This window comes from Panthera leo, chromosome A2 (assembly GCF_018350215.1).
Source record: "Panthera leo isolate Ple1 chromosome A2, P.leo_Ple1_pat1.1, whole genome shotgun sequence".
Taxonomy (NCBI): domain Eukaryota; kingdom Metazoa; phylum Chordata; class Mammalia; order Carnivora; family Felidae; genus Panthera; species Panthera leo.
In genome coordinates this window covers 88,067,410-88,080,110 of record NC_056680.1, presented here as the reverse complement: position 1 = coordinate 88,080,110, position 12,701 = coordinate 88,067,410, and the positions used below count along the sequence as shown (strand labels likewise).

The 12,701-nt window shown below is 36.1% G+C and overlaps 1 protein-coding gene across 1 annotated transcript in view; it reads left to right on the top strand.

Moving 5' to 3' along the window:
- Nucleotides 1–12,701, top strand: part of SEMA3D (semaphorin 3D) — a 197,273-nt gene that overhangs the window by 106,414 nt on the left and 78,158 nt on the right. Inside the window, exon 4 of the mRNA XM_042916694.1 lies at nucleotides 3,865–3,927. Coding sequence (XP_042772628.1) covers nucleotides 3,865–3,927 — 63 coding nt within the window. The remainder of the gene's footprint in view (nucleotides 1–3,864; nucleotides 3,928–12,701) is intronic.

The window sequence follows — 12,701 nt, the reverse complement described above, 5'->3', positions numbered from 1 at the left end:
GCAAAGAGGGAAAATAAATCTGCAGTTACTAGTGTCAAATCCTTAAGAAAAAAGTCAGAGTCAAAACTATTAAACCACACTAAGCTATTAAGCGCAAGTAAGTGAAAACAGTGGTTCAAAAATAGAGACCTGTATCTTGGTCTGCCCTTGGGGCCCCTTGGATGCTCCCTGAGCACAGTTTCCATCTTCTGAGCTCTCTGCTCACTTTGTATCTCCCAAGAAAATGTGGTTACCTTATCTGTTTACAGAACTATCTTCCTGACTCAATGCCACACCTTGCCCAGCATACAGAGGGCCTTTGTAATTATATGTGTAATGAACAAATAATTTATGAATAGTACTTACTCTGTGCTGACTTTGGAGCTTTCATGTAGATTGCAAAGAAGTTATAAAGATTGTTTCCACATTTTGTCACTCTTTAAATAACTCACTTTTGAAGCCCCTACAAATATATGCAAAATCAATTTTAGAAACATTTATGTCATGACCTACTTTTTAACTCAGTCACTCACTCTACTGGTTCAAGGTAAAAAAAAACAAACCAAAACAAACAAACAAACGAAAACCCTGTGATAATCTTTCTCTTCTTTATGTCTTATTTACTTAATATAGAAGAATTTTATATTTTCCCTTTTTTAATAGACTTTATAACAATAAGATATTTAAAGTTTATTTGTTTGTTTTGAGAGAGAGGGAGGGGCAGAGAGAGAGGGAGAGAGAGTCCCAAGTAGGCTCTACAACTGTCAGCGCAGAGCCCAATGCAGGGGTCGATCTCACAAACATCCATGAAAGAAATCATGACCTGAGCTGAAATCAAGATTCAGACACTTAACCGACTGAGCCACCCAGGTGCCCCCTCAATAAGATATTTATATTAGAACAAATATCCATAACTATCTGTTCTAAGTTTATTTCTGAAATGTGAGTGAATTTTACCATCATAAAAAAAAAAAAACAGAAAAGAATAGGATTTGACATATTGAAAGGACTCAAAGAAATATTCATCTTGACTAGAGACCAAATAAAATGAGCTAAAGATTAAACCAATTGACAGATGGTGGATATGCATTCTGTGTACCTTCTATTTTCAGTCCAATGATACAAAGTGATACTCTGTAAAATCACTATAATATTCTAGATCAGCATGTTTAGAGTTGCAGTTTTGCGAGAGATTGTTTGCACAAAGTGAATATACCTGACAATACTGAATGAACTGTAAAAATAGCTCTGATGGTAAATTTTTTAAAAATGTTTATTTATTTATTTTGAGAGAAGGATAGAGAGCAAGGGAGAGGCAGAGAGAGAGGGATATAGAATCCCAAGCAGGCTCCACACTGTCAGCACAGAACCTGACATGGGGCTCAAACCCACGAACCATGAGATCATGACCTGAGCTGAAATCAAGAGTCAGATGCTCAACTGGCTGAGCCACCCAGATACCACTAAGATGGTAAATTTTATGTTACGGATATTTTATCACAATTAAAGATAATAATAAAAATGAATCATCGAAGAAAAAAATACCTTGAGAGAGGATACATTGAGCTCATAGGTCCAAATACAAAGCAAAGTTACTATAAATTCAAGATGACACCTTTAAAGGAGAGGAGAAGAACAGTGGCTTCAGTGTTTCTGCTACTAATGATTACAAATAAACAAACAATTAAAAAACAACTGGAAGAAGGGAGACTGGGTGGCTCAGTCGGCTGAGTTTTTGGCTCAGGTCATAATCTCATTGTTCCTGGGTTCAAGCCCAGCGTGGAGACCCATGGAGGGCTCGTAGGGTCTCCATGCTGACAGTGTGGAGCCTGCTTGGGATTCTCTCTCTCCCTCTCACAGCCCCTCCCCCATTCTCTCTCTCTCTCTGTCACTCTCTCTTTCTCCCTCTCTCTCTCTACCTCCCTCCCTCTCAACATAAATACTTTTACTCCTCTTTCGTTTATTTATTTAAGACCTCATGATTCTGGGTGGATGATTGACTGTTGTCTTTTGGCCTATGCATGGCCCGTTTTGATTAATTTATTTACTAACTTGAATTGCTTAGTTATTTTAAACTATGCATCAAATACCCGAAAAGGCACCATCCAGAACAAAAGCTAAGATCTCATAAATAATCTGTTTCTTACCACCAATTTGTCTTTTTCCTTCCAGTCTGGGACAACCATTTTTTCCTGAATGCTGTATTCATCACCCCCTAGTTTTCATTTTTACATATTTATTGCATCTACATATATGATAAAAGTGTCTATTTTCTTTTAGTTGTTTTTGACATTCTAAGTGGATCATTCTGTTTGTAATTTGGGGGACTGTACTTTTTTTTACCTAATAGCAAATTGCTAAGATCTGTCCATATTATTTTTTATTACTGTAGTCTATTTATATTTTATGGACGGCTACTCTTGAGAATTGTGTGAAAGTATAATTGCCGAGAATTAAACCAGTTTGGAATAAATAGCATCTTTAGGTCCTTATTGTGAACCACATCGAGTTTAACTCATCATTTGATCCTACTCCCGGTCAGCCACCCTGTCTAGGTACACCTTAGGCTTGCAATTTGCAGCATGTAATTTGCAGCATTTACTTCATTTAAAACTCTTAGTTATTTTATTGAATTTGTCTAGTACGAGTTTGAGTGGTATTCTCTGTTCTTCTTTACTCAGAGACATAAAACCCTGAAATCTCACTATGAAGATAATACCATATAAACGTTTGTGACTCCTGAGTCACTTGTGAGTTCCAGGCTTAACAAGGCTTTTTCAGTGCATTCCCTCAGGATATTTTCTTTTTTTCCTTGCCTATTAAAACATTTTCGGCTAACATTGGTGAGAAACATAATAAAAGTTTATCAGAGCTCTTGGAATATATATATATATATATATATATATATATATATATATATATATAATAAGTAACTCAGAATTTGCTTTTCTTGTTTCTTCTTGTCTGTAGCTTAACAGGGAGCATTTCTTTCTTTAAGGTAATGGAGTAAAATAACTGTTTGAAACTTCATTTGCAAAACCTTCTTGACAGAATTCCTAAACTTTGTTAAAAACAAAACAAAACCTTTGTAATAAATTCAAGACAGTTAAAGCATGATTAAGAGCTACGAACCAAGGGATTTGCTGCCCTTGTCCTTAATCATTTGCCCAGATAATAATTATTATATAGTGGTGGAGACCCCCCTACTTCAGGAGACGGACTTTGGGTCATATTTTGGCTTTGCTGGTGACTATGTTCATGGCCCGTGACATGTTTTTAGTGGCTGTGTGAATAAGTTTTCTGATGTGAAAATGAGGAGAGTAAGTCCAGCCATCTCATAGGGTCATTGTGAGATTTCAGTAAGATGAAGCATGTATAATATTTAACTAAGTGAAAGATGCGTGTGAGCTCTGCACGCGTTAAATATTGCCAGGAAATCCACACTGGTCTTTGACTTGGAGTGATAACTTTTGCTTGTAACCAAGTGCCGTTTTCCAACATTCGCTGCACATGTTTATAATGCACCACCACTCTGAGTGAGCACAGAAAAACAGCATGAATAAAATCTCTTACTTAAACAGATGCGAACCTGAACTGCTGACACCACAATAAGATTTTATGGCCTTCTCAACATAACTTATCTATTATTAAGTACATTTGAAAAGAAATTAGAAGATTATAATATGCAAATAGATAGTTCTGCAGTTCATTTTATTTTTTTATGGTGGCTTTGGAAAATATTTAAATCTCAAAATTCTTACATCATATCTATAACATGCCCATAGTTTGACATCCACTCTTCAGCTTCACACACTCATTTTCCTAATTAGAATTGTAAGGTGTTTTAGATATTCAGATTCTGACACACTTTGAAATGTCTTACAGATTTATTGGCCCGCTGCGAAGGAACGAGTGGAATTATGTAAATTAGCCGGGAAAGATGCCAATGTAAGTACGAGACTTTAAAACTATCTTTGTTGAACTGGTACTGATATGATAGTAAAATTTTTATTGGATTTTATTGAATTATTGGCATCAGTGTATTATTTTTAAGACTGCATTAATATTCTCTATAAAGATTAAGAAGATATAAAATATTTCTACCTTGCCAAAAGGAATAACACTATTCTCAGAAATTTAGAAATACAGGACTTTCTGAAGTGTTAATTGTAAGTATTATTATTTTCTTCACATGAATCTCAGAAATGCACCTAAAACATTAAAAATAGATCGTCAGAAAATATTATATTTCTAGGATTTTACATTTGTCATTTATATGCATGGATTTTGGAAATGCACACAAAGTCATGAGGTTCTGCAGCACCATAAACACACAATTGATACTTAATTTAATTTGGGTTACAATTAAACTTATGGCCTCTAGAAGAATTTCAAAAGTTGGCATATTAAGAAAGATTGGGTCAAATGAATGGCATAAATTCTGGAATAAGAACCAGAAGTAATGTACTCCAAACTTTACTTAAGCGTAATCATATGACGCAACCTATAAAGGATAAATAATGGAGTTCTAATACAAACTTCTGGTGTAAGCTGACTTATGGACCAGAGAAAACACTTAGATACATGTGACTAACCTAGTTGCTTTGTGTGTGTGGCCAGGAGGTCCTGTCCGAATTGCTTTTGCACTGTCCACAGTGTTCTGCGTTCTCCTCCGCACTGCATTGCCTGTTCTATCTCCACCAGTAACAGAAGAGGGCTGGGGCTCTTTCTGCCTCTTCTCAGCAAAGGGTTCTGATTCAGGACAGATGCTCTGTGTTCTGCCCTGACTTCTTATACTGTGGTGACAGGGAGAATTGCTCACTTGCTTGCTTGCTTTCTTTTTCTTTCTCTTCCTCTTTCTTTCTTTCTTTCTTTCTTTATTCCTTTCTTTTTTGATTTTTTGTTTTTGACAAAATAAATCGCTTCCTGAATGCAACTCAAGGTGAAAAGAGGTTCTAAACCTTGAGCAGAAACATGGATATCCTGAGGCTTCCTTTACAGTATTCTCTAATGTTGCTGTAAACACAGTAATGCAGGGGTGCTTTGCTGAGCAATGCTTTATATTTAATAACAATTAATAGTGTGTGTTATATATAGGAAAGCATAATGAGGTATAAAAATTCTCACTTGATCAATGTGATAAAACAACATGCCATATGATGCCTAATATAATTACGAGAAAGCTTAGAAGACTAAGAATTTGAGACAACTGGTTTGTTCACCCATTTTGTTTATTCAACAAATACTTATTAGAGTGTAAATATGTCCATAACAATATATATGAAAGGATACAGTATCTGCTATCATGGAGTTTTTAATACTCAGTAACAACACTGCAAAACAAAATAATCAAAACAACAGGAAGGAAAACTTTTGATTATGCCTGACTTTGTATTCCTTTAATGTTAAATGTGGTCTTTGCAGGCACATTGATGTTAATAGAAATATATCAGGGGGTGTTAGCAGCAAATGCAACAGGAAACAGCTGTCACATTTATTTTACTTGAAATGAAAAAGATCAAACTATTCCAAAATATATTCTTCCTCCCATGTCTCTAATCTCTTCACCCTGTTCACTACCCTACTGAGCGGGTGCTCAGCTCTGCAAATCCTCAATACTTTTTTTGTATTTGTGGGGAAAAAAGATGCAGTATTTATGAGAGGCTTCAAAATTAATTTAATAACAATAAGAGCATGCCATACACAGTATGAACACTAAAATATTTTGTATTTTCCCAGTATTGACTGCATGAAAAGGGGACAATAGGAAAAGGGTGGTTTAAATTTCCTCCAATAAACTAATGTCAATATTCCCATGGAGCAGATGAGGGGTAAATACTCAAGGTCAAACAATCAGTGAAGGTTTCAATTGTGACAGTGTTCTTATTTCATTATGTTCACTACTCCCAGTTATATAGTAACTCAGTTGCCCTTATTATTAAGTTAAAGCAAAGGGTTGATAAACTTTTCAGGAGGTGGGATCCTAGAGCATATACGACCCAATATATGGAACCTATCCTTGCAGTTGAGTTGTATTTGGGAGCTAGTAATCACCTCTAACCTTGAAGCACACCTACTGCTACCCCGAGATTAGAGATATGGGAAGCTTTTCCCTTTGTACTGAAATCTGTAAAGTTTGATGTTGAATCATGTGGGGATAATACAAGTCTTCGCCTCCTTCTTTTTAATCTGTCACTGTAAAATAATATATTTTAGAATTACTAAGAATAGCTAACACTTTTATAGCACTTACTATGCTCTGGGAACTGCTTTCAATGCTTTATAAGCCCCCTTAATCCTTTTAATCATACTAAATGCAAAGTTTTACTGTTTTCTAGATGAAAAGACTGAACCCAGAAAAATTAAATGGGTTGCCCAATATCACATCTAATAAATAGTGAAACCGTGAATTGAATCTAGAAGTCTTGCCCCATAGTCCGTGTTCTTACTTATACAACACTGTGATCTACACGTCTGAATTCTACATATAAGGTCTGAAAACCTTACCCCTCAAACTGCACCCCTCAAATCACTTCCCCTTCAATATCCCGTAATAGAGCCTCGATTTACAGCATTGCATAGATTTCAGCCAACAGAAAACTGAGGCAAGTGTGTGGTTTTATTGACCTCTTTTACTGCCTTTGGCATTACCCTCTCTCCTCCCTTCTCTCTAGTAATTTTTACCTACTTCCCAAGAGTGCTTTTAGGATTAACAAGTGTTTGGAAAGACTGTCCCTTTACACAAAGGTACTATATAACTGAAAAATAGTGAATTATTTACCATAATGAAAGTTAGCTAATTGGGGTGGGGATGGAATGGAAGATGTGGATACAAAAGGGAACTATTCCCCTTTCTTGACCAGTCTCCAGTTTAGTCCAAAGAAAGGAAATAGTGGCAGGAAGCTATTTGATAGCATTTTGTTTCTGCTTAGAATATTTTTCAAAAGAAAGTCACGAAAAAAGTGTCTTTGGTCCTGACTATAAAGAGTGGAGTAAACAGCTCAGTCCAGGCAAAAGAACACACAGGATGTGGGCAGCCTGGGTTCTGTTTGTCATCTTAACCCTAGAGGCACACAACCTCGTCAACAGAGACATTACGTAGAATTCAAGGATCTTCCATGGGTAACGTCCTATGATTACATTCTTTCTTCTTTTTGTGAAAGAACATCTAAAAGTGAAACAAAGTGCTCATTGTAGAAAGTTTGCAAATTACATGGACGTCATCTGTAAATATCTCCTCCCCCATGAACATTACCCAGAGATAGCTGGTGACGTTTTGATGTTTATTCTTCTATCTTATCTATTTACTATTTTTCAGAATGAAATCATTGTATACATAGTCCCTTACAACATTTTTTTTTTGCTTCGCAGACTGCCATGAGCATTTTCCCATGTCATTAAATTCCTTTTTATAACACTACTTTTAATAGCTACACTGCATTCCTTTATATATTATTTCATCAATCCTCTATTGTTAGAAGTTTGGTATATATCCAGTTTTTAACTTTTGTAAGTGATGCTTCACGTGAAAAATCTTATACATAAATATTGTGAACATCTTTGATTACTGAGTAGAATTACTGGTCAAAGGATATAATTTTTTTTTAGGATATAAAAGTTTTTATGCCCATCACAAAATTACCCTCCAGAAAGTTGATGCCTTTGTGCCTTAACCAGCAATGTGTGCTGGTGAGAGGATATTATTTTACCCTACTCTTGCTAATAGTGGGTACAACGTGTGGTTAATATTTAATGCTAATACGTAAATGAATAAAATAAATGTATTTCATCTTGGCCAACAAAAAGACAGTTATTTTTGTTATTTTTGCCTGAAATTCTTCCATTACTAGAAGTACTAAATATTTTATGTTTGGTAGGATATCATATCCCTATAATTTGTTCATTTTTAAGTTTTAGTGTTTGCCTTTTCCTTACTGGTTATTTACAGATTTTTAAGATATATATATTGTTGTATCGTATTATTATACATGTTTTCCAGAAAAAAAAATATATATACAGTTTATTATTACTTTGTGATCCCCTTACATAGAAAATATTCTTTTCCAGTTATCCTATTTGGTCTGTAGACTTTTGAATTTTAAATATTTACCATTGAGCTATAGCTACTAAATTTTAAATGTTTAAATAGGCATCTCTCTCTCTCTCTCTCTCTCTCTCTCTCTCTCTTTAAAGTATTTTATTTTGTCCTGGCACTACAGCTAGTTTTTGCTCTGTAGAAATTTCTACTTTGGATCTTCCATTTTTAAGAGAGAAATGTGATATTTGTATTTTCATGTATTTATTTTGAGGTTTCAACAACTAATGAAAATGTTTTCAGCACTGTAAGACCTAAACAGTTACCTGTGTAGACTGGATTCTATTCTGAGGTCTTTTAGACAAACCTGACCTGTAGCATGTGAAAAGACTATACTGATGACCAAAATATTTGATGATCACTATTATTCTGCAAAATATACTAAAAGTGAAAACAAACCAGATTCCTAAGTCACGAGTGTCTTTCCATATGTAATCTAAATAAGTTAAAATTGGCAATTATAAGTTAGTTATCAGAAACATATATAAAGCTATATTAGATTTAATTGGACTATATATAAGTCTAGAGTATTATAGTTACTGGATTTCTGTTTTCTTTTTTTTTTTTTTTCAGGTGTCTAGGGAGAAACTCAAATTCCAAGTGCTGACATGTAATACAAATATATATTAGCTTTTTCTTCTGAGTATTAATTCAGTATTATATTTGTCTTACTTATTTAATTACATATATACGAATAAATGTATATGTGAGGTAAAATATTGAAATGTTATTTGGGAGAATTAGAAAGTTGATACTAGTTTTAAATTTTCTGTTTCTCTTTTTCTTCCAATGGGAGTGTTGGTTGGAGGGAAGGAGAGTAGGTGGGAAGAATAAGGAAGGAAGGAGAAATTCAGTATTTTTCCAAAGTTGAGTATATTACTCACTTAATTGAATTGTTTGTTCCCATGTGACCACCCTTGCAGTTGTGGGGAATAGCTGACAAATTAGCCAGATTTCAGGGGAAGTTAAAAAAGCTGCTTCTCAAAGTTATCTTTCTTCATGCCTCACAGAATTATGCTACCATTAATAGCCGTGCAGGTTGCTAAGTGAATTAAATCAAGTTAATCATTGCTCCTGCTATTTAAGCAAAACTTGATCTTGTAGGATCTTTGTTCCCAGGTTTCTTTTCCCTCAAGCAACCCAACCCTTTTCATTGCCTTCAGGAACTACCTTCTATCAACTTCACTACTGAACACTTTGAGCAGAACTGACTTTTTCATAAAGTGTCAGACAATTCAGGACTCACCCATAAATTGTTCTATTCTATGTCAGCCCAATCTGGGATGCGGGAGGGATTTCATAAGTAAATCACTGCTAATATCTCACCAGGTCAGATACTAACATAGTAAGTTACTTTCTAGGACTGGCTGCATTTTAATAAAGTACTCCTACACAAGTTCAAGGATGTGAAATATTTCAGGTGTGATTCTGTCTCCTCTGTATTAAACTTCACCCTGGCTTATTAGCCTTTTTGAAACAATTGCTATGTCTCTCATAGTCCCCAATCTTTCTGACTCTATAATTTATAATCTGGAAAGGGAGTTGTTTTATTTTTTTATACAAATATGTATGTCAGGATCTTGTAAAATTACTGTCTTGGTCAGTGTGGGCTACTATAACAAAATATCGTAAACTAGGTGGTTTAAACAATAGACATTTATTTCTCACAGTTCTGGACGCTGTTAAGTTCAAGATCAAAGTGCAGGCAGACTTGGTCCCTGATGAAAATTCTCCTCATGGCTTGCAGATGGCCATGATCCATCATATCTTCACATGGCAAAGAGAGAGAGGGGAGGGGGGAGAGGGAGAGAGAGAGAAGAGAGTTCTTCCTGTTCCTTCCCATAAGGGCACTCACTAATCCCACCATGATGATCCTACTCTCCAAAAGCTAATTACCTCCAAAGACCCCACCTCCTATTACCATCTCATTGAGGGGCTTAGGGTTTCAACCAATGAGTTTTGGAGGACACAAATACTCAGTTCACAACAATTACCCTCTAAATTCTATGACTGTTCGTAAAACTGAGCTTTTTAAAAAATGATGAAATAATGGGCAGTGAATCCATCTCTCCTCACTCCAGCAGTATAATTCTGCTCTTCCCTTTCCTGTGGACTGTTCCTTGTATAGATCTTACCTTGCATAAATCTCTTTGTGGGGGAAAGATCAAGAAATAAAAGTCCCTTCAGTGAGCATGAGTGAGCCAAATAAAGGCCGGAGAATACTAAAACCTGTCATCATAGTGAGGAAGCCATCGTTACACCTTATCTGGTGATCACAGACATTTTTTCCACTTTTTGTCTTGGCTGCTCTCATCTCTGTTATTTGTTCAAACTCATTAGTGTGGCATATGTACTGTCGGAATTAGATTTGCATTTGAGATTGCCTAACATGATATTAAAGAACACGAAGCGAGTCCCCTATGGTGCCTTTGTGCACATAGAAAATAAGTTCTCTCCATCAGACACATTGATAGAAAGGTGGAAAACTGACACAGTAGGATTTTGTTAAGCAAGGCTATTTGCTAGAAAACTGTCTTAGTGAATTTAAATTTTTCCTTTCTTAGGGGTGCCTGGGTGGCTCCATGGGTTGAGCATTACACTCTTGATTTCAGCTCAGGTCGTGATCCCAGAGTCGTGGGCCCGAGCCCCACGTCAGGCTCTGCACTGAGATGGAGCCTGCTTAAGATTCATTCTCCTTCTGTCCCTCTTCGCACTCACACACTGTCTCTGTCTAAAATAAATATTAGAGGGGCGCCTGGGTGGCTCAGTCGGTTAAGCGTCCGACTTCGGCTCAGGTCACGATCTCACGGTTCGTGGGTTTGAGCCCCACATCAGGCTCTGTGCTGACAGCTTGGAGCCTGGACCCTGCTTCTGATTCCATCTCTCCCTATCTCTCTGCCCCTCCCCTGCTCATGCTGTCTCTCTCTGTCTCTCAAAAATAAATAAATGTAAAAAAAAAATTTTAATAAAATAAAATAAATGATAGATAGATAAGTAAATAATTTCATTTTTATTAAGAGTTTGCATATAGTAAATATATGAGAACATATACAAAACATATGAAAATATTCAAAATGATAAAGATGTCGATAGTGTGATTTGCACATTTAGATGTGCCTTTTTGTTTGTTTGTTTTTGTTTTTCAGCATACAACCTAAGTAACCATATGCAGTGGCCCCATTAGAGAGTGCGAAGTCTGCCCGCTTGATAAAAAAACATCCTTTTCTTGTGTAGGTGCCCGAGGGACTGATAGTGATATTGTCTTTTCATATAGTCTTAAGCAACTGCTTTGGTTATAGCGAAGCAGAGAACAGAAAGCCCCATGAGTTCATTGTGACATTCTTCTACGCTAGAATGTACATCTTTTATTAACTGGCATCTATGAAATCTCAAGACATCAAACTGCAAGGCGAGCTGGCTGAAGGAAGTACTAAGGACGAGGAACTCTGTGCCACAGAGATGCAGACATAGCTTTTCACTCTCAAATCTGGGTAGCCACTGGGATAGTGATATTTTATTTAGATCAAAATCAGGGTTGGGTGCCTGGGTGGCTGAGTCTGTTAAGCGTCCGACTTCGGCCCAGGTCGTGATCTCACGGCTCATGAGTTGGAGCCCCGCGTCAGGCTCTGTGCTGACAGCTTGGAGGCTGGAGCCTGCTTCGGATTCTGTGTCTCCCTCTCTCTCTGCCCCTCTCCCACTCATGCTCTGTCTCTCTCAAAAATAAAATAAAAACATAATTTAAAAAAATCAGGGTAAATAATAATTATTAATGTTACATCATTTAACAATTCACATAAGAATCTTGTCAGTTAAGTTGTCTGCTTTTGAAAATTTTATGTAATTTTAAAAGCCACTAGGTCACTGTTTTTTGGTGTTGGGGTTTTTGGTAATACATTCCTTCTTAACAACCCAATAAGAGTGACCACTAGGTCAAGGTCTGACTGGTGAGGAAATCGTGGACATTCAGGTAGGAAAGAACTAGACTTTTCCTATGAATCCCAGTGGCTTCATTAGGTTTCTTCCTTCCTTAGTGAACACTCACTCATCTCCTAGATAGAATCAATCTAGAATAAAAGTATACTCCAGCCCGTGTTTTCTCAAGGGTTTTGGGGTCTGGGAACCATGAAGCCGTAGTTAAGATCATTCCCGATAATTATGTAAAGATAAGGAATTATTTATCAGAGGTAAATAGAAAAATAATGTACGATAACAGAAATGACTACTCTGAAATATTGAGTCACTATTTATAAGTAACTAAGATAATAATTAAGTTATAATAATAATAATGCAAAGAAATATTTCTAAGACTAAGCATATGCAAAACAAGCAGGAATCTATAAATCTCTTCAAAACTTTGAGCCCGTGTAAAAATACGTATGGGAAAAACAAAAGATTCTTAGAACAAGCAGGAGTTAGAGTCTTAAAGGCTCTGTAACATTGAAAATAAGTGGAAATAAAGTAATAGGGCCTTCCACCCAATAAGAATGGATTACATATATGGGAATACACGTCTGTGTTCAGTGTTTTGCTCAGTGGAGCTGAGACAGTTGATGTTGTAAGCAGTAGACAATGTGGGAACATCAGAATGTGACAGGTTTTGTTCTCTAGGTGATTCATGAAGCAACGT